Source organism: Tachyglossus aculeatus, chromosome 4, assembly GCF_015852505.1.
Source record: "Tachyglossus aculeatus isolate mTacAcu1 chromosome 4, mTacAcu1.pri, whole genome shotgun sequence".
Classification (NCBI taxonomy): Eukaryota; Metazoa; Chordata; class Mammalia; order Monotremata; family Tachyglossidae; genus Tachyglossus; species Tachyglossus aculeatus.
Genome location: NC_052069.1, coordinates 124,741,555 through 124,766,273, shown reverse-complemented (window position 1 = coordinate 124,766,273; position 24,719 = coordinate 124,741,555). Strand labels below are relative to the sequence as shown.

The window sequence follows — 24,719 nt, the reverse complement described above, 5'->3', positions numbered from 1 at the left end:
CGCTGATAGTCTAGAGGGACAGCAAGATGGGCAGCGGTCAGTTTTTGCAGCCCTTGGGGCCCAGATTCTGGAGCCTTACCCAAGGCTTTCCCCAGGCAGCCTCTCCTTTTCCTTCATCATCATCAATCGTATTTATTGAGCGCTTACTGTGTGCAGAGCACTGTACTAAGCGCTTGGGAAGTACAAGTTGGCAACATATAGAGACAGTCCCTACCCAACAGTGGGCTCACAGTCTAAAAGGCTGAACCGTGTCCCTCCCCTCCCTACTGGGTCTCCCACCTCCACCCTTTGGCCACTGTGAGTCCACCACTTACTAGTAATAATAATAACGGTATTTGATAAGCAATTACTAAGCACCAAGCACTAGTCTAAGCACTGGGGAAGTTACAAGGTCAGAGTTCGTGTGTTCTGATTCCAACTCCGCCACTTGTCAGCTGTGGGACTTTGGCCAAATCACTTTTCTGGGCCTCCGTTCCTTCATCTGTAAAATGGGGATTAAGACTGTGAGCCCCACGTAGGACAACTCGATAACCTTGTATCTTTCCCTCCGCTTAGTGCAGTGCTTGGCACACAGTAAGCGCTTAACAAATACCATCCTCAGAGAAGCAGCGTGGCTCAGTGGCAAGAGCCCGGGTTTGGGAGTCAGAGGTCATGGGTTCTAATTCTGACTCCGCCGCTTGTCAACTGTGTGACTTTGGGCAAGTCACTTCTCGCCTGTCCCACCATCGACCCCCAGCCCACGTCATCCCCCAGGCCTGGAATGCCCTCCCTCTGCCCATCTGCCAAGCTAGCTCTCTTCCTCCCTTCAAGGCCCTACTGAGAGCTCACCTCCTCCAGGAGGCCTTCCCAGACTGAGCCCCTTCCTTCCTCTCCCCCTCGTCCCCCTCTGCATCCCCCCATCTTACCTCCTTCCCTTCCCCACAGCACCTGTATATATGTATATATGTTTGTACATATTTATTACTCTATTTATTTATCTTACTTGTACATATCTATTTTATTTATTTTATTTTGTTAGTATGTTTGGTTTTGTTCTCTGTCACCCCCTTTTAGACTGTGAGCCCACTGTTGGGTAGGGACTGTCTCTATGTGTTGCCGACTTGTACTTCCCAAGCGCTTAGTACAGTGCTCTGCACACAGTAAGCACTCAATAAATACAATTGATTGATTGATTGATTGATAGTAAGCGCTTAACAAATACCATCCTCAGAGAAGTAGCATGGCTCAGTGGCAAGAGCCCGGGCTTGGGTGTCAGAGGTCATGGGTTCTAATCCTGACTCCGCTGCCAGTCAGCTGTGTGACTTTGGGCAAGTCACTTCACTTCTCTCACTTCTCTGTGCCTCAGTGGCCTCATCCGGAAAATGGGGATGAAGACTGTGAGCCCCACGTGGGACCACCTGATCACCTTGCATCCACCCCAGCGCTTAGAACGCTGCTTTAACAAATGCCATTACGATTAATCAGGTTGTCCCACGTGGGGCTCACAGTCTTAATCCGCGTGGCTCAGTGGAAAGAGCACGGGCTTTGGAGTCAGAGTTTGTGGGTTCAAATCCCAGCTCTGCCAACTGTCGGCTGTGTGACTTTGGGCAAGTCACTTAACTCCTCTGGGCCTCAGTTACCTCATCTGTAAAATGGGGATTAAAACTGTGTGAGCCTCCCATGGGACAACCTGATCACCTTGCAACCTTCCCAGTGCTTAGAACAGTGCTTGGCACATAGTAAGCACTTAATCAATCAATCAATCAATCGTATTTATTGAGCACTTACTGTGTGCAGAGCACTGTACTAAGCACATGGGAAGTACAAGTTCATCATCATCATCATCAATCGTATTTATTGAGCGCTTACTATGTGCAGGGCACTGTACTAAGCGCTTGGGAAGTACAAGTTGGCAACATATAGAGACAGTCCCTACCTAACAGTGGGCTCACAGTCTAAAAGGGGAAGACAGAGAACAAAACCAAACATGCTAACAAAATAAAATAAATAGAATAGATATGTACAAGTAAATAAATAAATAAATAGAGTAATAAATACGTGCAAACGTATATACATATATACAGGTGCTGGAGTGAAGGGAAGGAGGTAAGATGGGGGGATGGAGAGGGGGCTGAGGGGGAGAGGAAGGAAGGGGCTCATCATCATCATCATCAATCGTATTTATTGAGCGCTTACTATGTGCAGAGCACTGTACTAAGCGCTTGGGAAGTACAAATTGGCAACATATAGAGACAGTCCCTACCCAACAGTGGGCTCACAGTCTAAAAGGGGGAGACAGAGAACAAAACCAAACATACTAACAAAATAAAATAAATAGAATAGATGTGTACAAGTAAAATAAATAAAGAGTAATAAATATGTACAAACATATATACAGGTGCTGTGGGGAAGGGAAGACTGTGCGCCCCACGTGGGACAACCTGATCACCTATCCACCCCAGCGCTCGGAACGGCGCTTTAACAAATGCCATTACGGTTAATCAGGTTGTCCCACGTGGGGCTCACAGTCTTCACCCCCCTTTTACGGACGAGATCAATCAATCAATCAATCGTATTTATTGAGCGCTTACTATGTGCAGAGCACTGTACTAAGCGCTTGGGAAGTACAAATTGGCATCACATACAGTCCCTACCCAACAGTGGGCTCACAGTCTAAAAGGGGGAGACAGAGAACAGAACCAAACATACCAACAAAATAAAATAAGTAGGATAGAAATGTACAAGTAAAATAAATAAATCGAGTAATAAATATGTACAACCATATATACATATATACAGGTGCTGTGGGGAAGGGAAGGAGGTAAGACGGGGGGATGGAGAGGGGGACGAGGGGGAGAGGAAAGAAGGGGCTCAGTCTGATCACTGAGGCACAGAGAAGTGAAGCGACTTCCCGAAGCCACACAGCCGAGTGGCGCAAGGAGAAGCCTCTTCGGCGGAGAGGGAAGGCCGTAGGGAAGGCCGGGCCTTCCGGGGAGGGGAGGCTGTGGTGGGCGGCCATCCCCGGGGCAGGCCTGGGCCTATCGGCACCGAGTCGCTTCCGAAGGCGGGCCGGCCCCTCCAACTACACAAACCCCACTCGCCACACAACCTGCAGTCGCCACACAAGCCCCGCCCGCCACACAAGCCCTGCCCCACTCACCACAGCAGCGCCGCCCCTCCCTGCCCACGTGGGGTGGCCCGGGGCTGGGGACGGCGCGGGGCCAAGCTCAGTTGTCGCAGGAGTCGCCGCAGCACAGCACAGCACAGCACAGCACAGCACAGCACAGCGCAGCGCAGCACAGCACAGGGATCGGCCGCGGGTGAGCGGGATATTCCGGGCCTTTGCGGGCCCCTCCGCCGTTGCCGGTCCCGGGGTCCCTGCGGGCCTCGGCCTCTGTCCCCCGCAGGCCCAACGACCCGTCCCGGCAGGTTCGTCCGGACAGTGAGCCCGCTGTTGGGTAGGGACTGTCCCTATATGTTGCCAATTTGTACTTCCTAAGCGCTTAGTACATAGTAAGCGCTCAATAAATAGGATTGATTGATTGATTGACTGTCTCTATATGTCGTCCGGACTGTGAGCCCGCTGTTGGGTGGGGACCGTCTCTATATGTCGCCAACTTGTCCTTCCCCAGCGCTCAGTACAGCGCTCTGCACGCAGTAAGCGCTCAATAAATACGATTGATTGATTGACACCCGGACCGGACTGGGCCGGTGGTCTTCTCCCTTCCAGGGGCGCCACCTCCCCCTCCAGCCCCTTTGTTAGCCCACCCAAGAGGCGCGACCCTGTCCCAGGCCACTTAGGGAAATCATCATCATCAATCGTATTTATCATCATCAATCGTATTTATTGAGCGCTTACTATGTGCAGAGCACTGTACTAAGCGCTTGGGAAGTACAAACTGGCAACATCATCATCAGTCGTATTTATTGAGCGCTTACTGTGTGCAGAGCACTGGACTAAGCGCTTGGGAAATGGACAGTCCGAGCCGGACGTTTGGACTCCACTTACGCCCCAGCCCCGTCAGCAGGGCAGGAAGTCCGGCCTGGGGTGGGGATTGAGAGGGCCCACCTCTCTTCACCCCTGCACTGCGACCCACGTAATCAATCAGTCGTATTTATTGAGCGCTTACTGTGTGCAGAGCACTGTACTAAGCGCTTAACTTAGTAGCAGTTAACGTAACAGCTTCACCGGTGGGGGTTGGTGCTGGTGCCTCCTTATCTCCCAGCCTTCTTGGCCCAAAGGCTCTGCTGCGCGTCCATTGCTAAGGGGGAAAGGAAAGGAAGCAAGGAATTGGGATTCCTTGCGCATATTCTGGAGATTTTTTAATCCAGTGTGCGGATTATCCAAGTTTTACCTTTCTCCCTCCCCCACCCCCGCCTCCCCAAATCTGCACCATCCCTAGGGATGAGCTGGAGAAAAGATAAGCGTTTTGCGTCTTAGTTGCAGCTGTCTTTGTAGGGGAGGAGGTTGAAGCTTTGGGCCTCCCATAGGACTGTGAGCCCCGCATTCATTCATTCAATCGTATTTATTGAGCGCTTACTATGTGCAGAGCACTGTGGTAATCAATCGTATTGAGCACTTACTGTGTGCAGAGCACTCTACTAAGCGCCTGGGAAGTACAAGTTGGCAACATATAGAGACGGTCCCTACCAACAACGGGCTCACAGTCTAGAAGAGGGAGACAGACAACAAAGTTTGACTGTGTCTGACCTGGTTGCATGTTATCTATCAGTGCTTGGTACCATTCTTGGCACATAGTAAGTACCTAATATATACCACAGTTTTAAATTGTTGTTATTAATATGATTATCGTGTTAAGGGCTGTTATAGCATGTATCCTATTGTGTAATATGGTAAGGGCTGGCTTTGGGGGTCTTTATTAGCTTGAAAGGTCTGGGGCTGGGGACAGAAAACGGGCACAGCTGGAGGCTGCCTCATCTTGCCAGCTTGAGGGGCCCACCGAAACGTTGATTCCCAGCAGTTGGACCTTGGAAGCCAAGGGCTCTGGGGCCAGCCAGGTTCTCCTAGGCACACCTTTTGCCCTGTTCCCTTTGTGCCTCCTGCTCCCTGGCCCCAGGACTCTTGGCTCACAGCCGTAAGTCCAAGTTGGAAAATCAACATTGGGTTAGAAGCTGTCACAGCCAGTATAGGGCTGGGGGAAGCAGCATGGATATGTGCCAGGAAAAGTGATGGTCTAAATGGAGTGTGGTGGCAGCCAGGGAGGTGAGCTGGGAAGTGTGTGTGCGCGTGTGCATAAGTGCTGTGAGTGTGGATGGGTGTGGCGGTTATTTGGGACCTGATGTTTCTGGGGATAAAAGAAACCACATAAGCCATTGGGCAGGCTCCTCCAGGGCTTGGGGTTTCAGATAAGGCCTCCATGGGGTTGGCTGTGAGCTGGAAATTACCCACCCTGAAGGCACCTCTCTGGCTTAGAGCCATGGCTCACCCAGTCCCATTTCTCCTGGAGAGAGTGGAAAGAGTGAGAATGGGGGTGCGGGGAAGGAACATTTGCCTCACAAGTCACTACTGCCCGCCTGGCATGCACAACTTTTGCCAAGGGGGCAAAGGAAGGGCTGGGAAACTCTGGCGCTAAATCCCTGCAGTTACCATGGGAACTCTTCTTCCTCAGGAACCTTGTTGAGCCACCACCCCTGCCATGCAGCCCGAGTCCGTGCTTCACAGCGGCTACTTCCACCCGCTGCTGCGTAGCTGGCAGGCAGCTGCCACCACAATTGATGCCTCCAACCTCATCTACCCTGTCTTCGTCACGTGAGTTCCCTAAGAGGACCTGAACCTCAGCCCACTGACATCTTCATGATAATGCTGGGCTTTGCCTGTCATTCCCACCCACTGCCACCATCCAGGGGAATCCTGTGCTAGTCCTCTGCCAATCTCTGGCATGGTGCCACCCCATCTCAGGCATAAGTTTGGACCCTTAGGCACACTCAGCTCTCAGCATCTGCCTTCCCCACTCCCCGTGCCACACTCTCTATCACCCTCTCCTTTAGCCCTGGAGGTGGCTCTTTCCAAGCTCTTATCTCCAGTACCTCCCGAGCTTTTCAATTCCCAGATCGTTCGTCTCTCCTTCCTGCAGTGACAGTCCGGATGCCGTGCAACCGATCGCCAGCCTCCCTGGAGTGGCCAGGTACGTCAAATTGTGGAAAAGAGGTGGGGAGGGACATGGATTTCCAGGAGAGAAGCCAACTGGCTTTCCAGCCCAGTGTGCCTACCTGGGGGCCTGGAGATTAGTCTCCGTGGAGCAGAAAGTCCCTTCCCCTCACTCTAGACTCTAGGGCCCCAGGAATCGGGCTTAATGACCGGCCAGCATCGCCTGAGCCGGTGGGATAAGGCTTTGGGCAGGAAGGGGAGGGAGCCTGATTGGCTGTGACCTGCCTGTGTGAACCACTGACCCATTCCCTCCCCAGGTATGGGGTGAACAAGCTGGAGGAGATGCTGCGGCCCTTGGTGGCCCAGGGCCTGAGATGCGTCTTGATTTTTGGGGTCCCTACCCAGGTCACCAAGGTGAGGAGCGCTATCTGGGAGGGACCAATGCTGGGGGATGTCAGAGGGGGGTCCAAGTGGAGAGTGCTCTCAAGGGTGGGGAGGAGGTGATTGCTGTGGTAGGGAAGGGTTACGGAGGTGTTGTGGGGAGTGACTTCCCAGAGGTGCAGTCCTGTCTGGGAACTCTTTTGGGGAAGACCAGTGACAGATGCCCCATCCCCTCATACCCGAGCAGGACGAGCGGGGTTCAGCAGCAGACGCAGAGGACACCCCAGCTATCCAGGCCATCCGGACCCTGCGGGCAGCCTTCCCTGAGCTGCTGGTGGCCTGTGACGTTTGCCTGTGCCCCTACACCTCCCATGGTCACTGTGGTGAGACTCCTTTTGTCTTTCCCACCCACGCCTCTTGGCCCCCACCCTTTTCCTTGGCTTCATCCCTTCGACCCCGCACCCCATCTCCCGGCCCCCCTCTCCCCTTGGGGGATGGTCTCTGTCACTGATGCCATCCCTGGAGATTGGGAGCAAGACCCGCTGGGAGTTTGGAAGTCTGTGCCATCTAGTGGGACATGAGAAGGGGAAGGGGTGGCCAGGGTGCCCACTGACCTGAGATGCTGTCTCTGCAGGGCTTTTGAGGAAGGACGGCTCCATCCGCGCTGAAGACAGCAGCAGGCGGCTGGCAGAGGTGGCACTGGCTTATGCCAAGGCAGGTGAGCCTGGGGCTGAGGGAGGAAGGGAATGGGTTCCCGGGTCAGAGATATGATGTGGGGTTGAGGGGAGGAGAGTTCTGCAGGACAGAGTTTCCATTCCTGCTTTCAGGCTGCCAGGTGGTGGCTCCATCAGATATGATGGATGGGCGCATTGCTGCTATCAAGGAGGCTCTGATTGCCCATGGGCTTGGCAACCAGGTAAGGGGGTCCAAGCAGTATCGTTTCAGGGGACTGAGGGTGACTAGAAAATGCCAGGACCCTTGCCCTGAGCCAGGACTTGGCCACGGAGCCTCTCAGCTCTGTCCGAGGCCAGTGGGGGCTGGGTCCAGTGGGAAGAACTGAGGGTGGAGGGCGTACCAAGTGCCAACTTGAAGGTATCCATCTCTCCCAGGTGTCTGTGCTGAGCTACAGTGCCAAATTCGCCTCCTGCTTCTATGGCCCCTTCAGGTATGTGGAGCAGATCTTGGAGAGAGGGAGGCCATCCTTGGGGAAGGAGTGGGAGGCTGGGGGAGATGGTCCTGGCGCTCTCGGTGTGGGTGAAGTCTTAGCCTGGGTGCCACATTCAGCACACCCTAACCCCCTGGCTGGCCTCTACCTTGCAGGGACGCAGCCCAATCCAGCCCCGCTTTTGGAGACAGACGCTGCTACCAGCTGCCCCCGGGAGCCCGCGGCCTGGCCTTGCGAGCTGTTGTAAGAGAACCCATCCTAGTTACTTCGGTCATTCCACCTGCCATCCCCACTTCTCCCCTTTCCCTCTACCAGGTCATTTTCCCACTTCCATCTCCACCCCCATCTCCCTCTCCTCAAACCTTGACCTCCACCCCTTCTTTCCCCCCCGTTCCCAAGGGACTAGTTGGGGTATGATCCCCGAGTCCTCATCCTCCCTGCCTTGCCCCCCAGGACCGGGATGTGCGGGAGGGGGCAGACATGCTGATGGTGAAGCCTGGGATGCCCTACCTGGACATCGTGCGGGAGGTGAAGGATAAGGTGAGATGGGCCCCCGGCTGGGGTGCTATGAGGATGGATCCTGGGGGCTTGGTGGAGGAGCCTCAGGGTTTAGCGAATACAGCTGGGTTTCGGGTCTCCTCCCGTCCTCCTCTCTGGCTCACACTGCTGCTTCCACTCCCCAGCACCCTGCGCTCCCGCTAGCTGTGTATCACGTGTCCGGGGAGTTTGCCATGCTGTGGCACGGTGCCCAGGCCAAAGCCTTTGACCTCAAGGCTGCGGTCATGGAGGCCATGACGTCTTTCCGCAGAGCAGGTGAGTGGAGCTGGGGGTGGCGTCGGTTGGAGAGCAGTCGGGGACTCTGGCAGTCATCCCCACTCCCCAGATGGGTACTCTGAAGCACAGGGAGGCTGGGCCCTGTGTCCTGTGCCTCTGGACCTCTGCTGGGTTTAAGAGTTCCCTCCCATGCCCCCAACCCCACCGGAGCCTCAGCTGCGAGATGGAGGGAAAAGGCTCCCACGCACCTGGAAACAAACACATAGCGAGTAGGGGGCAGGAGACCGGGGCCAGACCCTCTTCCGCTTTGACCAGGATCTGCGTTGCTCCCCAAGGTCTGTAGTTGGTGATGGAAGTCCCCAGGGCAGACTTTTGATTGGCTGCAGCACCTGATGGTTGGGAATGGCTGAGTTCTAACCATCACACCACCCACCACCCCTCTAGGGGCTGTCAGCAGGCAGGGTTGGGAGCCCAGCCAGATCGGTCCTCGGCCGCACTGACCTCCCTTCTCTTCTTGTTCTCCCGTCCTAGGTGCCGATATCATCATCACCTACTACACGCCCCAGCTCCTGCACTGGCTCAAAGAGGCGTGATGGACAGGAAGTGCAAGAAGTAGAACTTTTTTAAAATCTGGGGGGCCTTAGAGACAGGAGAACCAAAGTAAATGCTGCTAGTGAAACTGTGCCCCTATGCCCCCTGACCTGTGCCTCGTGCCTCGTGCCCCGTGCCCTGGGGGTCAGGGTCTGCTCTCAGCGGTGGGAAGCCGGCTCCACTGCCCCTGTACTCTGGCCATCGGCAACCCAGCTTGGGCCCCGGAGGGGGTAAGAAAAGGTCAGGCCAGGAGCTGGAGGAAAGGGTGAATGGCCCTGGTAGAGGGGTCTGCCTAGCCTCTGCCAGCACTGGGCTTCATCCTGCTTGCTCCGCTTGACTGTGGGGGAGTGACGTCTTCTAGCCTGCCCCTGCTCCGCCCCTGCCCGATGTCTACACTGGGAACTGGGTGAAGCCAGAACCCCTTGTCTGTCTGGGCCAGGGATTCCCCTGACTCAAGGGCACTTGTTTCAGCCCTTAAGTGGATCATACTTTGGGGAGCTGGGAGGAGCTGCCGAAACCACCTTCTTCCCTCCCTCCCTCCCCAGCAGAAGCGGCAGGATCTCCTGCCGGTCCATCGAGGTCGGGTGGCACCCCTGAGGCCTATGCTGCTGCCCAGCTTCACCCAGGTGGGGCCTTCCGAAAGGATCGGTTGGTCAGGAGGGAAAGAAGCTCCGGAGCTTTAGGAATTGGAGGGAAGCCAGAGGTCGAGCAAGCATGAGCCTGGCACGTGGGGCTGTTTGCGGCTCAAGTCCCAAGGTCAGAGGCCTGTTAGCTCCTTTTTTATGTGAAAGGTGGGTGGGTCTGTGGCGGGCCAATTGTCTGGGCCTGGGAGTCACCTGCCTGGCTCTACTGTTTATAGCGCTAAAGGAGGACTAGTCATTAGCCTGAGTTATTCAGGGCCTGAGGGACGGGGTTTATCCAGAGAGCCAGAGTAAGCTGTTGCTCACCTGTGGGAGAAACACCCAGACAAGGTCCCATCTCTCAAAAGAAGGAGGGGACTTTCGAATGACTTGAACTGATGTCGATTTTTCTCCGGGCCTGATCTTCAGAGCCCTGTGCACCTCTTCCCACTCCCCTGGCCATTCTGGAAAGGAGAAGGAGCGGGAGCGGAATTTATGGCTTCATTAGAAGGTGACTCACACTTTTACCTTATTAACATTCCTTTTTCAAGGGTTTAAAAGTCAGTGACATCTCTTTGAAGTGAGAATTTGGCCTTCTGCCTACTACTTGTTTCCCTTAATTTACACTTGGGTTCTGATTTCATTTTCCTCCCCTGAATTCCTTGCTCCTCTGCCTCTGGGATAGGAAACAGTTGCAAGAATGAACCTTGCGAACACACCTGACCTCCTCAGCCTGTTGGGGGCAAGGTGGGGATTGCTGGAATGGAGGCTACTGTGGTGGGGAGGGGGGCGGTGGGCACAAGCCGGGGTTTCCCTTCGTTTGAGGGGGGGTGGAGGTGATTCCAAGCTGGATTCGGCTCCCAAAGGGGAGGAGGTGGCTCTTTCCCTCTCCCAGTTCCTGGGGAGGAGAACTGAATCTGACTGGGTTCGGAGAGGTTCAGACCATTTCTGCCATCATCCATGCCTTCCTGCCCATTGTGTGTTCCCTGAGCTCCCAGCCCTCCTGGGTCTGAGGATGCTTGAAGCCTTTCAGTGTTGTTTGTGCCCAAGCAAAGTCGCTGTGTCAAATTGGTACCTCAACAGCAGCGCTCTGCCGTGCTGGAGGGGGTGGCCTGCACCCTGGGTTTTGCAGGTGTAGGTTTCACATCCCTGTCTGGGCTTTAAGCGTGCGGGGTGGAGAGGCACTGTGGCCCCCATTCAGTCACCACAGTGGCTCTCCGCTAGTCTATTCTCCTGCAATCGCTCCGATGACCCATGTCACTGCAAGTGTGGCATAGTCCTGGTCTAAGAGGACACCAGGAGCCCCCTGGACTGAGGTCAAGAGTGGATGGGGACTCTCCCCGGGGCAAACGAGTGTGTGGGAGCAGCAGAAACACTGTGGTCACAGACAACACTGTGAAGTACTGACCTAATAGGCCCAGCCCACCACCACAGTCATGCCAGGCCATGGTACAAAGTGGCCAGAAGCTGGACATTCCTAGGATGATCAGTGAGCCGGTTGATAGTTCTAGTGAGCAGGGTGGAGAGGTGAAGTTTGGTCATCAAATTTCCTACCTCCGTTCCCAGTCAAATGCCCCAATTCCCTGTGGAGGGGTTCCAACCCTGCCAGTCTGTAGGGAAGGATATTCATGCTGAGTCTTATCCATGCTGTTTCTGAGCCAGAATTCTTCCCCTGTGGGGATCGTAGATGATTAATGCCAACCAGTAGCACCATCCAAGCCCTCACGGAGTAGGGATGAGATGTTCTTTGGCCAGATCCCTAAATGAGGGCTAGTGCAGCTAGATGACAGTGATATCAATGGAAAAGGATTTAGAATAGTGATAATTAAGGTATTCGTTAAGCACTTACTATGTGCCAGGCACCGTTCTAAGCGCTGGGGTAGCTGCAAGATAATTGGATTGGACACAGTCCCTGCCCCACATGGGGATCACAGTCTTAATCTCCATTTTACAGATGAGCGAACTGAGGCATAGGGAAGTTAAGTGATTTGCCCAAGGTCATTCAGCAGAAGGGGTGGAGCCAGCATTAGAACCCATGATCTTCTGACTCCCAAGCCCGTGCTCTTAGCCACTAGGCCAAGCTGCTTTAGAATGAATCTTTGCTTTATCCAGCAGCCCACCTCTCCAGGTCCCATGCACTTTTTCTGTCCCCACTGAACATGCTTCTCTGCCCCTCCCTTCACACCAGCATCAGGGACACTGGCATCAACGCAGGGAAGGGAGGAGGAAGGGAGGAAGGAGGAGGAGGAGTTTGACTGCTAGTGGAGTAGCCCAGGAAGTGAGAGAAGCAGCAGAGGTGCCCTGTACCAGCCCAAAGGAAAACATACTTTTTTCCCCTTCAGATGATTAATGGCATTTATTGAGCACTTACTGTGTGGCCTAGTGGATAGAGCACAGGCCTTAATAATTATGGCATTTGTTAACTGCTTACTATGTGCCTGGCCCTGTACTAAGCGCTGGGCTGGATACAAGCAAATCGGGTTGGACACAGTCTCTGTCCCACATGGGGCTCACGGTCTCAATCCCCATTTTACAGATGAAGTCACTGAGGCACAGAGAAGTGAAGTGACTAGCTCAAGGTCACTCAGCAGACAAGTGGCAGAGCGGGGACTAGAACCCGCGACCTTCTGACTCCCAAGCCCGTGCTCTATCCACTAAACCATGATGGAGTCGGAAGGACCTGGGTTTAAATATCAGCTCCAGCACTTGTCTGCTGTGAGACCACGGGCAAGTCACTTCACTTCTCTGTGCCTCAATTACCTCATCTGTAAAATGGGGATTAAGACTGAGCCCCATGTGGGACATGGACTCCGTCCAAACTGATTAGTTCGTATCTACCCCAGTGCTTGGTACAGTGCTTGGCACAAAGTAAGCACTTAACAAATACCATAAAGAAAAACCAGTTGGTAGCCACATTCCCTGCCCCCAGTGAATTTACAGTCTAGAGGGGGAGACACATAAGAATAATATATCATTTTAAAATATGCACGTAAATGTTGTGGGGCTGAGGGTGAGGTGAATACCAAATGAATATGCTAAGGTTGCAGGTCCAAGCCCACTGACCACAGAAAGCAGCGGGAGCCAAGGGAAAGAGGGCTTAATTGGGGAAGGCCTCTTGGAGGAGATGTGACCTTAGTGGTGATCCTTTGGGAGCAAAATAAAAAGAATTGTGGACTTTAGACAAGAAAGAGAGGGCGCACATCCCACACCAAAGAATGGGGAGGGTATTTATTGATTAATCTGTTTTTTTAAAAGTGCAGCCTGAATGGCGGAGGGCGTTTTAAGAAGTGCTGGGGAATGGCACCATTCACACTTTAGTATATGTAGCCTGCAATACCAAGGTACCTGGCATCAAGTTTTATGGGAAAGAAATAGAACATAAACAACTCCAACTGGGTCAGTCCCATGGTCCATCCAGCTCAAGATTTTGGCTCTGAGAGAATACTTCCAGAAACTGTGTTAATTATTGTCCTGAAAGCCCAACCTCATAGTCAGGGACTGACCAAAAAGTCCCCTAACTTTCCCCTCTGGTGATCAATCATGAACCTAAGTTCTTTAAAATTTAAGGCACTTTTCTTTAAATTTTCTCAAGCCTAATGAAGTCCTTTTTTAAAAAATCCGTGTTAAGGAGAATTGGAAAGCAAATGTGAGATCAAGGCCTGCCGGTGGAATGCTTGTCATCACAGTGCATTTCCCTGAATTTAAATCTTATCTACTATTCCGTGCTTGCCACCACTGCACCCTACTCCGCCCCTCCCCACACCCATTTCTGGGAAATTCAACTAATTTCACCAAACCTGTTTCACGGAGCCCTCCTCCAGGTTCTAAAGTTCACATTATCTCTCCTCATCCCCCATACGCCCCCGCCAACCTTCCATGATCCAGCATTTTTAATCTGCCAGCCCTAGGCACAAAGAAGGCCATTTACTCACACTCCCTCAGGGACCAAGCCCAAGTGCAAAGGCCAGTAACTAAAACAACACCTGTTAATTCTGTTGTATTATATTCTCCAAGGGTTTAGAACAGTGCTCTGCACATAGTAAGTGCTCAATAAATACCATTGATTGCTTGATTGAATAATATTCTCAGCAGGGGTTTTGAACCAGAGATTAGACAAGCTATAAGGAAGGTACCTGTGCCAAGGAAAACCACTTTGGTAAGGTCTGAAAAAGATAGTGGCATTGGTATGTCTTCACCCTTCAATGCTTCTCATCGACAGAAGAAGCAGCGTGGCCTAGTGGATACAGCACTGGCCCGGGAGTAAGGAGGACCTGGGTTCTAATTCTGACTCCGCCACCTGTCCGCTATGTGACCTTGGGCAAGTCACCCCTCTGTGCCTCAGTTACCTCAACTGTAAAATGGGGAATAAGACTGTGAGCCCCATGTGGGACCTTGGACTGTGTCCCACTTAATTACCTTGTATCGACCCCAGTGCTTAGTACGGTACCTGACATGGAGTAAGCGTTGAACAAATACCATAAAAATACCATAAATATGAGCAGCACCAAAACTGCCCTCAGGCCTGGGCTCTCTATTACCTCACCAACCAGGACCAGTCCTATTTGATCTAGTCAGCTGCCAGCTCAGAGATATAAGGGATGCGTCAATCTCATGGCCATCCATATTGGGGAAGGATGGGGGCAGTCTCCTTGCCACAGGGGCCTTAGGGACCAGGTGGCCAGATGATTCATATTGCTATTTGGGGCTTCATCCCACCACCTGAATGGCCTAGGGGCATCCTAGGGGTTCTTGCTTTTGGCTGTGGAGGCCAGAGAGAAAAGACTTCCCCTTCCCTGGTCCTCATCTGCGGTGTGATCTCCAATGGACTGGCCTATAGTAACAACTGTGGTAAAGTGGCCTAGTGGAAAGAGCAGAAGTCTGGCAGTCAGAGGGCCTGGTTCTAATACTGGCTGTGATGCTTTGCCTCCTATGGACCTGTGGACCTTGGGCAAGTTATGTAGCTTCTCTATGACTCATTTCTTCATCTGTAAAATGGGGATTCAGTATCTGTTCATATCCCAGCTCCACCAATTGTCAGCTGTGTGACTTTGGGCAAGTTGCTTAACTTCTCTGTGCCTCAAGTTACCTCATCTATAAAATGAGGATGAAGACTGTGAGCCCCATGTGGGACAACATGATCACCTTGTATTCACCCCAGCGCTTAGAACAGTGCTTTGCACATAGTAAGCACTTAACAAATGCCATCATTATTATTATTATTATCCTACTCTGACTGTGAATCCCGTGAGGGACAGAGGCTGTGTCTGAATTGATTACCTTGTGCCTACTACGCTTGGTTCACAATATGTGCTTAACAAACACCATTACTAAGTGCTTACTCTGTGCCAGACACAGTGCTAAGTGCTGGGGTAGGTGTAATCAGATTAGACAGTCCTTATCCCACATGGGGTTTACAGTCTAAAAGGGAAAGAGAACAGGAATTTAACCCCCATTTTACAGATGAAGAAACAGGCATAAAGTTTTGTTGTTTTTTTAATAATATTTGTTAAGTGCTTACTACGTGCCAGGCACTGATCTAATTTCTGAGGTAGATTCAAGATAATCAGGTTGGATACAGTCCATATCCCACATGGGGCCTCACAGTCTTAATCCCCGTTTTACAGACGAGGTAATTGAGGCCCAGAGAAGTGAAGTGACTTACCCAGTGTTATGTAGCAGACAAGTGGCGGAGCTGGGGTTAGAATCCAGGTCCTCTGATTACCAGGCCCATGCTCTTTCACTAAACCACACTGCTTCCTTAAATTATGGAAGTCAAGTGACTACTAAGCCCCACTTTTCCTCATCTCCATTCCCTTCTGCATCACCCTGACTTGCTCCCTTTGCTCTTCCCCCCATCCCAGGTCCACAGCATTTATGTACATATCTGTAATTTTATTTATTTGTATTGATGTCTGTCTCCCCCACCCCAGACTGTAAACTTGTTGCGGGCAGGGAATGTCACTGTTTATTGTTGTATTGCACTGTCCCAAGTGCTTAGTACAGTGTTCTGCACATAATTGCCTGTCCCGCTGTCGACCCCGTCCCACATCCTTCCCCTGGCCGGAATGCCCTCCCTCCACACATCCGCCAAACTAGCTCTCTTCCTCCCTTTGAAGCCCTCCTGAGACTTCACCTGTTCAGGAGGCCTTCCCAGACTGAGCCCCCTTTTTCCGCTCCTCCTCATCACCTCCCCACTCTGCCCTACCTTCTTCCCCTCCCCACAGCACTTGTATATATTTGTACGTATTCATTACTCTATTCATTTTACTTGTACATATTTACTACTGTATTTTATTAATGACGTGCATATAGCTATAATTCTATTTATTCTAACAGTTTTGACACCTGTCTACATGTTTTGTTTTGTTGTCTGTCTCCCCCTTCTAGACTGTGAGCCCGTTGTTGGGTAGGGACTATATGGTGCCGACTTGTACTTCCCAAGTGCTTAGTACAGTGCTCTGTACTCAATAAATACAATTAAATGAATGAATAAGTGCTCAATAAATACAATTAAATGAATAAATGAATCAACAGTGGTAGTGAGCGCTTACTGTGTGCAGAGCATTCATTCATTCAATCATATTTTGAGCACTTACTGTGTGCAAAGTACTGTACTAAGCATTTGGGAGAGTACAACAACAGACACATTCCCTGCCCACAATGAACTCTTAACCTAGAGAAGACAGACATTAATATAGATAAATACTGAGTACTGTACTGAGCGCTTGCAAGAGTACAACAGAGTGGGCAAACATGTCCCCTGCACACATTGATCTTACAGTCTAGAGGGGGAGACATTTAATATAAATAAATTATATATAATTAAAAGATATTTACATAAGTGCCATAGGGTGGGCCAGGAACGCGCCTCTGGTAGTCTCCCAAGCACTTAGTACAAGTGCTCTTAAATAAGGTAAGTGTTCAATAAAGACAATTGATTGCCCAGTCACACAGGAATGTGGCCGGGTCAGGATTAGAAACCAGACCTTCTGACTCGATCAATCAATCAATCAACTCTGTTTACTGCGTGATTACTGTATGCAGAGCACTGTACCAACCCCTTGGGAGAGTACAACGCAACAGAGTTTGTCACACATTCCCTGCCCGCAACGATCTTACTGTCTAGGAGGGGAGTCAGACATCAGGCTTCTAGGAGAGAAGCAGGATGGCGTAGGGGATAATAATAATAATAATAATAATAATAATGATGGCATTTATTAAGTGCTTACTATGTGCAAAGCACTGTTCTAAGCGCTGGTGAGGTTACAAGGTGATCAGGTTGTCCCCCGTGGGGCTCACAGTCAATCCCCTGAGAAGCAGCGTGGCTCAGTGGAAAAGAGCCTGGGCTTTGGAGTCAGAGGTCATGGGTTCAAACGCCGGCTCCACCAATTGTCAGCTGTGTGACTTTGGGCAAGTCACTTGACTTCTCTGTGCCTCAGTTACCTTATCTGTAAAATGGGGCTTAAGACTGTGAGCCCCACGTGGGACACCTGATCACCTTGTAACCTCCCCAGCGCTTAGAACAGTGCTTTGCACATAGTAAGCGCTTAATAAATACCATCCAAAAAATCCCCATTTTACAGATGAGGTAACTGAGGCACAGAGAAGTTAAGTGACTTGCCCAAGGTCACACACCTGACAATTAGTAGAGCCGGGATTCAAACCCATGACCAAGAGCATGGGCCTGGGAGTCAGGTCATGAGTTCTAATCCCAGCTCTGCCACTTGTCTGCTGTGTGATCTTGGGCAAGTCCTTTCACTTCTCTGTGCCTCAGTTACCTCATCTGTAAAATGGAGATTAAGACTGTGAGCCCCACGTGGGACACCTGATCACCTTGTAACCTCCCCAGCACTTAGAACAGTGCTTTGCACATAGTAAGCGCTTCATAAATGCCATCAAAAAAATCCCCATTTTACAGATGAGGTAACTGAGGCACAGAGAAGTGAAGTGACTTGCCCAAGGTCACACAGCTGACAATTAGTGGAGCCGGGATTCAAACCCATGACCAAGAGCATGGGCCTGGGAGTCAGGTCATGGGTTCTAATCCCAGCTCTGCCACTTGTCTGCTGTGTGATCTTGGGCAAGTCCTTTCACTTCTCTGTGCCTCAGTTACCTCATCTGGAAAATGGGGACTAAGACTGTGAGCCCCACGCGGGACAACCTGATTGTTTACCTTGCATCTACATCAGCGCTTACAACAGTGCTTGGCACATAGTAAGTGCTTAACAAATACCATCGTTATTATTATTGTCAATATTAAAGGAGGTACCTGGCTGCAGACTGGCTGGCTGAGAAGGAGCGTGGCCTAGTGGACTCTTTTAGACTGTGAGCCCAACGTTGGGTAGGGACTGTCTCTATATGTTGCCAATTTGTACTTCCCAAGCGCTTAGTACAGTGCTCTGCACATAGTAAGCGCTCAATAAATATGATTGACTGATTGATTGGAGAGAGCCCCGGGCCTGGGAGTCAGCAGGTCATGGGTTCTAATCCCGGCTCCGCCACTTGCCTGCTGTGTGAACTTGGGCAAGTCACCTGCCTTGTCTGGGCCTCAATCCCCTCATCTGCAAAATAGGGATGAAGGCCGTGAGCCCCGCGTGGGGCAACCCGATGGCCTTGTATCTCCATCAGTGCTTGGCACATTTGAAGCTTTTAACAAATACCCTTAGGGAAGCAGCGTGGCTTAGTGGAAAGAGCCCGGGCTTGGAAGTCGGAGGACGCGGGTTCTAATCCCGGCTGGGTGACCGGGCAAGTCGCTGTGCCCTCAGTGACCTCATCTGGAAAATGGGGGTGAAGACTGGGCCCCACGTGGGACAACCCGGTGACCCTGTATCCCCCCAGCAAGCGCTTAACAAATACCAACATTATTATTAGTAGTAGTAGTAGTAGTAGTAGGCCCGCCACTTGGCCGTCCATCCGTTGGTCCCTGCCCGCTGCCGCCTCGGGCCGGGATTTGGGCGGACTTTGCCCTCCCCGCCCCCCGGCTTTAGGGAAAGGGAGGGAGGCCGAGGGAGCATGCGCCCAGCAGCTGTTGGCTGGCCCGGCGGTGGCGGTTGGTAGCCATCGCGCCGTGGCTACTGTGTCCCCGCCGTGGCGGTGGCTGCCTTGCCGTCCGTCTCCCGGACCCTCCCGGGGTCCCTTCGCCCCGCGTCCGCCCGATCCACCCGCCCCTCGAAGGGGCGCGGCCGAGCTGCGGGTTCGCCAGCAGCAGCAGCAAGAGGGATCGTGGGGTGAGCTGGCCCCGCTTCTCCCCGTCCGCGCCTCCTTGGGCCGCCCCCAGGCCCCGCCGCCGGGGCTCTGTGAGCCCAATGTTGGGTAGGGACTGTCTCTATAGGTTGCCAATTTGTACTTCCCAAGCGCTTAGTACAGTGCTCTGCACATTGTAAGCGCTCAATAAATAGGATTGATTGATTAAGGCGCCGCTCCCCCCACTGGCCTCGTTGCCACGGGAGACGAGGGGGTGGGCCCCGCGAAGGACGTCCCCCCTCCAGCTTCGGGGTCCGGCAGGGTGACAGTCACGGCCCAGCCTCCCTAGTCATAATGATGGCATTTGTTAAGCAGCGTGGCTCAGTGGAAAGAGCGTGGGCTTGGGAGTCAGAGGTCATGGGTTCGAATCCTGCCTCAGCTGTGTGACCTTGGGCAGGCCACTTCACTTCCCTGTGCCTCAGTTACCTCCTCTGTAAAATGGGGATTAAGACTGTGAGCCCCAAGTGGGGCAACCTGATCACCTGATCCCCCCAGGGCGTAGAATAATAATAATAATAATGATGGCATTTGTTAAGCGCTTACTATGTGCAAAGCACTGTTCTAAGCGCTGGGGGGGGGGATGCAAGGTGATCAGGTTGCCCCACGTGGGGCTCACAGTCGTAATCCCCATTTTACAGATGAGGGAACTGAGGCTCGGAGAAGTGAAGTGACTTGCCCGAGTTCACACAGCGGACATATGGCGGAGCCGGGATTCGAACCCATGACCTCTGACTCCAAATAATAATAATAATAATAATAATAATGGCATTTGTTAAGCACTTACTATGTGCTAAAGCACTCTTCTAAGCGCTGGGGCGGTTCCAAGGTGATCAGGTCCCACAGGGGGGCTCACAGTCTTAACCCCCATTTTGCAGATGAGGTAACAGGCTCAGAGAAGTGAAGTGACTTGCCCAAGGTCACACAGCAGACATATGGCGGAGCCGGGATTCGAACCCATGACCTCTGACTCCAAAGCCCAGGCTCTTTCCACTGAGCCACGCTGCTTCTACAAATGCCATCATTATTATTAAGTGCTTACTATGTACAAAGCACAGTTCTAAGTGCTCTTACCACCAGCCCTCAGCACCCATGGCCCTTAACGGGTTTGCTGGCCTCGGCAGCAGCCGATCACCCTCCTCGGCCAGTTTCTCCCTTCTCTCTTTCCCTGAGTGGTGATTGAAGAGAGAGAATCAGGATTTTTTTTTTTTGGGGGGGGGGGGGGGGTTGGTATTTGTTAAGCGCTTACTGTGCGCCAGGCACTGCTCTAAGCTCTGGGGTAGATACAAGGTAACCAGGCTGAACACAGCCCGTGGCCCATGTGGGGCTCACAGTCTTAATCCTCATTTTGCAGATGAGGTAACTGAGGCAGAGAGAAGTGACTTGGCCAAGGTCACCCAGGAGACAAGCGGTGGAGTCGGAACTAGAACCCAGGTCCTTCTGACTCCTGGGCCCATGTTCTATCCACTAGGTAGTTATTACTAGTTTACTTAGACTGTGAGCCCAATGTGGGACAGGGACTGTGTCCAACCTCATTATACTCTATCTACCGCAGCACTTAATACAGTGCTTGGCACATGGTAAATAAGCCCTTAACAAATGCCATTTAAAAAAAACCCCAAAAAACACTGAGTGTCTGCTGGCCCATGAGGTACTTGGGTCCACACACCAACAGTGAACAATATAGTCCCTTCCTTTGAGGAATTTTCTGTCTAATTTATTTTTATTACTGTTTTAAGCACTTCCTATGTGTCAAGCACTGTTCTCATGGCTGGGGTAGATACAAGGTAATCAGGTTGGACACAGTTCCTACTCCACATGGGGCTCAAAGTCTAAACTGGAGAGAGGGGGATTTAATCCCCATTTTTCAGATGAGGTAATTGAGGCACAGAGAAGTTAAATGACTTGTCCAAGGTTGCACAGCAGAAAGGTGATGGAGCAGGATTAGAACCCAGGTCCTCTGACTCCCAGACCCTCTTTCCTCTAGGCCATGCTGCTTCCCAGCTGAGGAGAGATGAAGAGGGCTGGCAATGTCACTGTCCCAGCTTCACTTTCTTTCCCCTGGCTGGCACAGAGGGTCCACACAGAAAAGGTTAGGGGAATTGTGGGCTCAGCAGTCTATTAGGGATGAGGAATACCAGGAATAGAAGATATGAGACTGCGGAAAACAGGCACAGGAGAGAATTATTCCCTGGGACCGCTGCCAACTGGTCCCAGCAACCTAAGGGGGCCCCAGGAGAAAAGGAGGAGGGCCTGGTGATAAAAGAAGGGTACCTGTACCCAGAGTTCCAATTGTATTTTGGGTTGTGTTACAGAGATCAGTGCCTTACTTCTTTTGGGTGATAAAAATGTTTGAAATGCCTTGTGTTAGACTACCCCACGGGTGAATACTTGTCAACTCCCCCCTTTTTTATGATATTAGTTAAGCACTTAGGATGCATCAAGCACTATTCCAAGGGCAGGGAGTTGATACAAGTTAATGAGGTCAGGCACACCCCTTGTTTTACTCTTCTGATATCAAGCCAGACTGGCTCTATTTCAGGACTGCTCCAGCCAGGACTGCCATGGGGCACTGGGGCAGCCCCCAAAAGCCCCAGGTTGCAAGGACTTCAGAATGGCTGATTGTTTCCAAGTGCCCCAATGGCAGTTTTTGCACATTCAGAGCTTTGGTGCTGCCCAAGCCCTGCTTGGGCATGTGCTACAGTGATCTAAGCGCCCCATCCTCAAGAGGCAGGGAACTGATCAGGGATCTTGGGACCGGGCATGACCCCGGATCAGTCTATAATGTCTGGTACCATCCCCCAGAGGCACAGCCCTTCCATCAAGGAATGAATGAATGAATCCAGACCCGATCCAAGCCCAAAGCCAAGGAGTTTGAGCAAAACTGGGCCTTCAACCTGCAGGAAAGCAGAACTTGTGATATTCTACTCCCCTACAGGAAAAACAGCAAACTGAGGCCTGTTCCTCCATTTTCTTCACATGCCTAGTCCACTGGAAACCCCTCCTTGGGGATAACTTTTCAAGGAAGTAATTTTGCCTGGACTCTGCCCTCTCTAGTTTAAATCAGCATGATTGTTGAAACAGTAACTGCAGTCCTGGAGACCTTAGAGTGTTTGTTCAGCGCCTTTGGTCATGGTTTAGTGGTTTTCAGTGTCTTTGGTTCCAACTTTGTAGCATCAGAATGAATCCCACCCCAGAAGAATGCTGGGTAAATCCTATCCTTCACTAACCTCCCACCCACTTTGCATAACCAATCTGACCCATCTGTGGTCTTTGGAGCACCTTAGCTTTAGTTTGGAAATGCATTATTTCAGCCTCAAGTTTCCCAGCCACCTTAGTTTGAGTTACATTGCGTGAGTTTGAGAGTTTTGGTCATGTAGTAGCACTCTTGGACTCCTTCATTGCCTTAGACTGATCCTGTGGGCAAGACACATGACCACTGTATTCATTGCCCTTGTGTCTTCAAGGAGGGAGGGCAAGAGAGCAGATCCGATCTGATTGCTGCATTTTTGCTCCTGCTTGGTCCTAGTGGACCCCTCTAGACTTTAAACTCAATGTGGGCAGGGAATCTGTCTACCAACTCCCTTGCCAAGGGGCTTAGGACAGTGTCCTGCCCTCAATAAGCATTCAATAAATACTACTGATGAGGATAATGAGGAGGACCCTGACCCTTTCTCCCAGGCCCGTGGGGTAAAGCGAGGACCTGGGGTCTAATCCCGGCTCTGCCGCCTGTCTGCTATGCAGCCTTGGGCAAATCACTTCACTTCTCTGTGCCTCAGTTACCTCACCTATAGAATGGAGATTAAAACTGTGAGCCCCGTGTGGGACGTGGACGGTGTCCAACCTGATTACCTTGTACCCACCCCAGCACTTAGTACAGTGCCCGGCACAGAGTAAGCCCTTAACAAACACGGTTAAAAGAAAAAAAAAAGCGAGGAACCTGTGGAAGGCTAAACGTTTCAACTCACGGGTTGCCAGTTGTGTTGCAGGGAGCTACCACTCACACCTCATGGCGTCCACGCTGCGGCTGCTCACGTGGGATGTGAAGGACACACTGCTGCGGCTTCGCCGACCGGTGGGGGAAGAGTATGCGAGCCAGGCCCGAGCCCACGGGCTGCAGCTGGAGCCGGCGGCCCTCAGCCAGGCCTTCCACCAGGCCTATAAAGCCCAGAGCCAGGATTACCCCAACTACGGCCTGAGCCAGGGCCTGAGCTCCCGCCAGTGGTGGATGGAGGTGGTCCGACGGACCTTCCTGCTGGCTGGGATCTCAGATGCCGCGGCCACCGACCCCATTGCCAACAGACTCTATCGAGACTTCTGCCGCGCCGACACCTGGGAGGTGGTGGCAGGGGCAGCGTGGACCCTGCAGCGGTGCCGGGAGCGGGGCCTGCGCCTGGCCGTCATCTCCAACTTTGACCGGCGGCTGGAGGAGATCCTGGTCCACTGCGGCCTGCGGCAGCACTTTGAGTTTGTGCTGACCTCGGAGGCGGCTGGCTGGGCCAAACCGGACCCGCGCATCTTCCAAGAGGCCCTGCGCCGCGCTCGCGTTTCCCCCGCGCAAGCCGCCCATGTAGGGGACCACCTCCTGAATGATTACCAGGCCGCCCGGCGGGCTGGCATGCACAGCTTCCTCGTGACGGGGTCGGAGCCGCTCTCCCTGGGGACGGGAGCCGTGCCCTCAGACCACATCCTACCCACCCTCCCCCACCTCCTGACTGTTCTCGACCGCCTGGAGGGCTCGAACCTGAGTCACTGACAACAACTGGGAACTGGGTGGCTCCGAAGACATTTAGGGCCAGGAGCTGTGGGGGTGTGGCAAGCTAACCTGGCTAAAACTACCTTTTAAAAGACCCGCCAACACTCCACAGAGTTAGACATGCACCCTCAGTGCCGCCCTGCAGCTCGGGATAGTTTCTTGAAGCTTGTGGGAGCACCTCCACTCCAAGCCAGGAAGATTCAAAAATTTTACTTCTGCCTGTGCTTTCTTCTACCCATGTGAATCCCTTAAAAACCTTGAACACCCCCAAACACCAGCAGTTTGCCAGCTGGCAGCTAAGGTCGGGGCTGGTGCGGGGTGGGGGAGCGGAGTGATGTGGTGTGGGAGGGGGCTTGCCTGCCTCACCACACTTTTGGAGCAGGGGTCACGACCAGCGGCAGCTCCTCTCACCCAGCCTCCTGCTTTTCTCTGCTCTTGGTTATTCCTGGCCCTGCAGGTTTCCTCGATGAGTATAGAGTCAGTACCCCTAGGTGAAAATCAGCTCCTTGCTGCAGTCACCCCTTATTCTCCTTGGTCTCTCTGGCTCCCTTTTCCATGGTATTCATTAAGCATTTACTGTGTGCCTGGCACTGTCTGAAGCGCTGTAATCAGGTTGGATTGGACACAGTCCGTGTCCCACATGAAGCTCACAGTCTTAATCCCCATTTTACAGATGAGGTAACTGAGGCACAGAGAAGTGAAGTGACTTGTCCAAGGTCACACAGCAGAAACGTGGTAGAGCCGGGATTAGAACCTGCATCCTTCTGACTCCCAGTCCCTGCTCTATCTGCTTCCCAGCATGGGCGGATGAAAGGAAAAGTGGCAAGAGCCATTTAAAGAGGTAAAGACAACACCAAAAGAAATTCTCTTTCCAAATATTTTGTTTCCCTCAGACTTGTCCTCAAAGAGGCAAGCAATTAATTCTCATTCCTACCTGGGCTAAGAATGTCAGCCTATTGGGGGTAGGCCTTCTCTTCTGTCAGAGTGAAAGCTCCTTTGGGCAGGGAATGTGATTTGTTCTTCTCTTTTTCTTTCCCAAATTCTTATCCCAGTGCTTTGCCCTCAGTGGGCACTCAATTAATTAATACCATTGCTCGACCACTA

At 52.2% G+C, this 24,719-nt stretch overlaps 2 protein-coding genes across 7 annotated transcripts; both read left to right on the top strand.

Moving 5' to 3' along the window:
* The first annotated feature begins 3,158 nt into the window (after positions 1-3,158).
* ALAD (aminolevulinate dehydratase) lies at positions 3,159-9,092 on the top strand. 2 transcript variants are annotated; one of them, XM_038744776.1, is made up of 12 exons: positions 3,159-3,299; positions 5,610-5,749; positions 6,075-6,125; positions 6,406-6,502; positions 6,717-6,852; positions 7,104-7,187; positions 7,297-7,385; positions 7,579-7,634; positions 7,790-7,877; positions 8,088-8,174; positions 8,318-8,447; positions 8,940-9,092. In XM_038744776.1, exons 2-12 carry the CDS (start codon positions 5,637-5,639, stop codon positions 8,999-9,001), a joined length of 993 nt encoding a protein of 330 aa, XP_038600704.1. In that variant the 5' UTR covers positions 3,159-3,299; positions 5,610-5,636; the 3' UTR covers positions 9,002-9,092. The 2 variants fall into 2 exon arrangements, with proteins under 2 accessions (XP_038600704.1, XP_038600705.1); XM_038744777.1 differs by lacking the exon at positions 3,159-3,299 and adding an exon at positions 3,309-3,408.
* A 99-nt stretch (positions 9,093-9,191) lies between these two features.
* Positions 9,192-24,233, top strand: HDHD3 (haloacid dehalogenase like hydrolase domain containing 3). 5 transcript variants are annotated; one of them, XM_038744782.1, is made up of 2 exons: positions 9,192-10,130; positions 22,838-24,233. In XM_038744782.1, the coding sequence occupies exon 2, from the start codon at positions 22,869-22,871 to the stop codon at positions 23,613-23,615; it is 747 nt and encodes a 248-aa protein (XP_038600710.1). In that variant the 5' UTR covers positions 9,192-10,130; positions 22,838-22,868; the 3' UTR covers positions 23,616-24,233. The 5 variants fall into 5 exon arrangements, with proteins under 5 accessions (XP_038600710.1, XP_038600711.1, XP_038600708.1 ...); XM_038744783.1 differs by lacking the exon at positions 9,192-10,130 and adding an exon at positions 18,713-18,846 and having other exon boundaries at positions 22,849-24,233; XM_038744780.1 differs by lacking the exon at positions 9,192-10,130 and adding an exon at positions 18,713-18,846.
* Positions 24,234-24,719: the final 486 nt, after the last annotated feature.

What these genes read in the sequence shown, in the direction of transcription:
- ALAD (XM_038744776.1), top strand. Translation starts at nt 5,637, where the DNA reads ATGCAGCCCGAGTCCGTGCTTCACAGCGGCTACTTCCACCCGCTGCTG. An exon ending in ATCTACCCTGTCTTCGTCAC is followed by an intron (nt 5,750 to 6,074) that starts GTGAGTTCCCTA and finishes TCCTTCCTGCAG; the next exon opens with TGACAGTCCGGATGCCGTGC. An exon ending in CACCTCCCATGGTCACTGTG is followed by an intron (nt 6,853 to 7,103) that starts GTGAGACTCCTT and finishes CTGTCTCTGCAG; the next exon opens with GGCTTTTGAGGAAGGACGGC.